Below are 3,266 nucleotides of genomic sequence, written 5' to 3' on the forward strand. Positions count from 1 at the left end.
ATAAATTAGAGAGCAGACGCTAACGCTAATGCCATATATTTAGTAGGGTAGTTGACAAATAGAAATATTAGTGGTTAGACTGATTACTTTTAAAGTACTTTAAAATTGAAACAAGCTATGGGTTTTTAAAAATCTTACGCTCATTCACTAGCCTTTGCTAGCCTTCTTCTACATTAGGGAAAACCGCTAACTTCACAGTACAGAGAACAAAATCTCTGTTGTAGCTTTCCCCTCGATCAAAATTTTCAATGTCCAACCTCCAATAGAAGTGGGAGCTGTTAGATCAAGTAGAACTAAAGATCTTAAGCCTCAACTAACACCAGCATACTCCCCTTTAATTGTTACAAACACACCAGGAATACAAAGGAAACCTGGGAGAACCGCAAGTTGAGTACAAATTTTGAATTCTGAATTGTAACACATAACATCTATTAAAGAACAAACTTGATATCAAAATAATAAGCGTATAGGGTAAAATTCTTCCATTGCTGACTGGAGGACAGGTTATTCCAATGAAGTTAAGCAGTTGTTTTGAAGTCGTAACAAGCATCAGCTTTGGCTGCCGACTGTGTCACGCAAGCTGAACCCCTGCCATAGCAAGAACAGGATATCAGCGCCAACCAAAAAAATAACAAACAAAAAAAAAAAAAAAAAACCTGGCGCCGACGCCTGCAAAATTAGGAAAGAAAATATGATTACTTAGGAAACATGATCCTTTAAAAAAAGCATTTGAACTAAGGATTTTTTTTTTTAATATAAACATTGATAGGTAAAATGAAGAAGCAGTAGACGCGGAGTATGGCGGTGTCCTCTCATGGCTATTCGAGGTTTTTGTAGTGTTTGCTGACAATGATACACATTAGTCATGAAAAGTCAGAAAGGCAAAATATGCCGTATGGTTGGCGAGTAAGGACATTCTACGGATCAAGACACACAGTAAAGCTGGAAAAATAAAATAATAAACTAAGCTTATTGGATTTGTAGTAAGCAAAAGGCAAAATGCGGCAGATAGGCTACAAATACTTCAATAAAACATTAGAGCCACTCAGTAGTGTTCTTGCGGCCTTCCTGCTAACACCAAAGTAGGCAGGACACAGAATGAGTTCATCCTTGTGTGCGCTGTTTGCATGCACACAGCACTGCACGGAGTATAGAGCCAACACATAACTATTAGCCCTCAATTTTCTATGAGCAAACTGCCCAATAATTAATTGGAACATATTCATCAATAAAAGCCAGGCTAAGCAAAAACCATGGCTCGATTATATGCGCTAAAATGCCACAGAATTCCTCTCATTCTATTAGCCTTTCACTTTGCACACTTAACACCCTTAACTTCATTCAACCTGACTACTTAACAACCCTGAACTGCATTTTAGCCAAAAATAAATTGCAAGATGGCCTCTCTTCCTCATGATTGTAACTATCTTCTTTCTTGGGGGGGGAGGGGGGGGGGCTGTGTGCCAGTTAACCCCTGCGACTGCGTGACAGCCTTGACTATGGTAGGATCTGCGATGAAAAAATTCATGTAAACCTTTTATCTTATGATGCATTATCATAACTACGTAACAACCTTTAAATCTCAGTGATAGTTACTCTACCTGTCGCTTTTTATAGCATTGATATCATAAATATTAGTGGGTTTTGCTAGTCTGCCATTAGAATTGGCAATGAATCCATATTAACGGCTAAAATATGGAAATATTTGGCATATTTTGATATTAATGAATATTAGCCCCGGTCTTCAATCAAAACCTCTACAACCTAACTGATGCACCAAAAATTTCGAAATTGATATGACATTTAGAAAATTGATATCAAAGTTTTTTTTTTCCATACCTCAAGATCAGTTGCTCCATCTCCAATCATGACCAAAGTCTTGTAGTGATGGACCTTTTTTTTTCCATACCTCAAGATCAGTTGCTCCATCTCCAATCATGACCAAAGTCTTGTAGTGATGGACCTACAAGTCCCAAATTATAAAATGAAGTTGCTCCATCTCCAATCATGACCAAAGTCTTGTAGTGATGGACCTACAAGTCCCAAATTATAAAATGAAGAAGTCGAGAAAAAAATTATCTAACTTAATTACCATCACAAATTCCTGTACCTTTCTTATATGTTGCACAGCTGTAGCCTTCCCACCACTCCTAGAAGTAAACTCGTCTTTGTCAAACCCAAGGAAACCCCCAGAACTCGTAAAAAGTAATTGATTTGCGTAGATGTTTTCAATTCCAAGCTGTGATGCAACAGGCTTCACACTTAAATGTGTCAGCGTACTATTTTCAGTAAATTCAAACTTCATAGTAAAAAGATACTACAGCTGTAAGCGACATACAAAATGAGTAACAAATTATGCAAGGTTTCTTAGAAAGTTATTAACTAGTTTAATGAGAATCATAAAGGAGACTTGAGACAGAATCAAATAAAGTCAAATCAAGGCGGAAACTAGAGATATTGTTGAATAGGCTTCTGAAGTTAAAAGAAGCTTTGCAAATATGATTTCTGAAAGCTATAGGACTTGATAATCACCATGTCGGGGTTTGGAAAATGTTTGGAAGTTTGCATGGTTAATTGATTTATTCAACAAAATTAGATTGAATAAGAACATGTTACCTACTAAAAGAATAAGATTGCAAGAGAATACTATTAACACTTAGCAATTGATTTATTCAACAAAATTAGATTGAATAAGAACATGCTACCTACTAAAAGAATAAGATTGCAAAAGAATACTATTAACACTTCTCAGTCATATACCAAATTTTTTGTGAGAATTGATGAGAAACTTGCAGATTACATATTTATGATTCATGATGGTGCATAAGCAGAAAGAAAATGATATTATCTGCATCGACTGCAGTCTCTATGCAACTTGTCCAACCAAACTTGTGAAGAACAGGGAACCAAAGTTATCTGCATCTCAGCATTGCGTTTGGAAGTTATGCAAATTAGAATTTTGTCTTAACTTTAGTTAAATAAGTTGTGCCACTAGAGTGCAAGTCACTTGGTAATACTCTATAGGCTCTCAATTATAGACTTGAATTTAAGTATTTTTTTTAAAAAAAAACTGCTTCTAGTGTGTCATTTATGCAGTCTAAATAGCGCTGCAAAATATTTTAGCAGCAAATTGTGGTCTGTACTTTTATAACCACAAAAAACATGAGCCTTGTTATAGAGTCTAGCAGCATACATTGATCATTTGACGAAAGCCTCCCGATATAAGATATACACTAGTACCACCAGCCTTCAGCTTGTTGATTAAT

At 35.9% G+C, this 3,266-nt stretch overlaps 1 protein-coding gene across 1 annotated transcript in view; it reads right to left on the bottom strand.

Moving 5' to 3' along the window:
* LOC109825559 (phosphoserine phosphatase, chloroplastic-like) overlaps positions 1–3,260 on the bottom strand; it is a 4,320-nt gene extending 1,060 nt beyond the window's left edge. Inside the window, exons 1-3 of the mRNA XM_020392413.1 lie at positions 3,194–3,260; positions 2,111–2,254; positions 1,910–1,963 (exon numbers count right to left, since the gene is read on the bottom strand). Coding sequence (XP_020248002.1) covers positions 1,910–1,963; positions 2,111–2,254; positions 3,194–3,202 — 207 coding nt within the window. The 5' untranslated portion in view covers positions 3,203–3,260. The remainder of the gene's footprint in view (positions 1–1,909; positions 1,964–2,110; positions 2,255–3,193) is intronic.

This window comes from Asparagus officinalis, chromosome 10 (genome assembly GCF_001876935.1).
Source record: "Asparagus officinalis chromosome 10, Aspof.V1, whole genome shotgun sequence".
In the NCBI taxonomy this organism is placed as follows: domain Eukaryota; kingdom Viridiplantae; phylum Streptophyta; class Magnoliopsida; order Asparagales; family Asparagaceae; genus Asparagus; species Asparagus officinalis.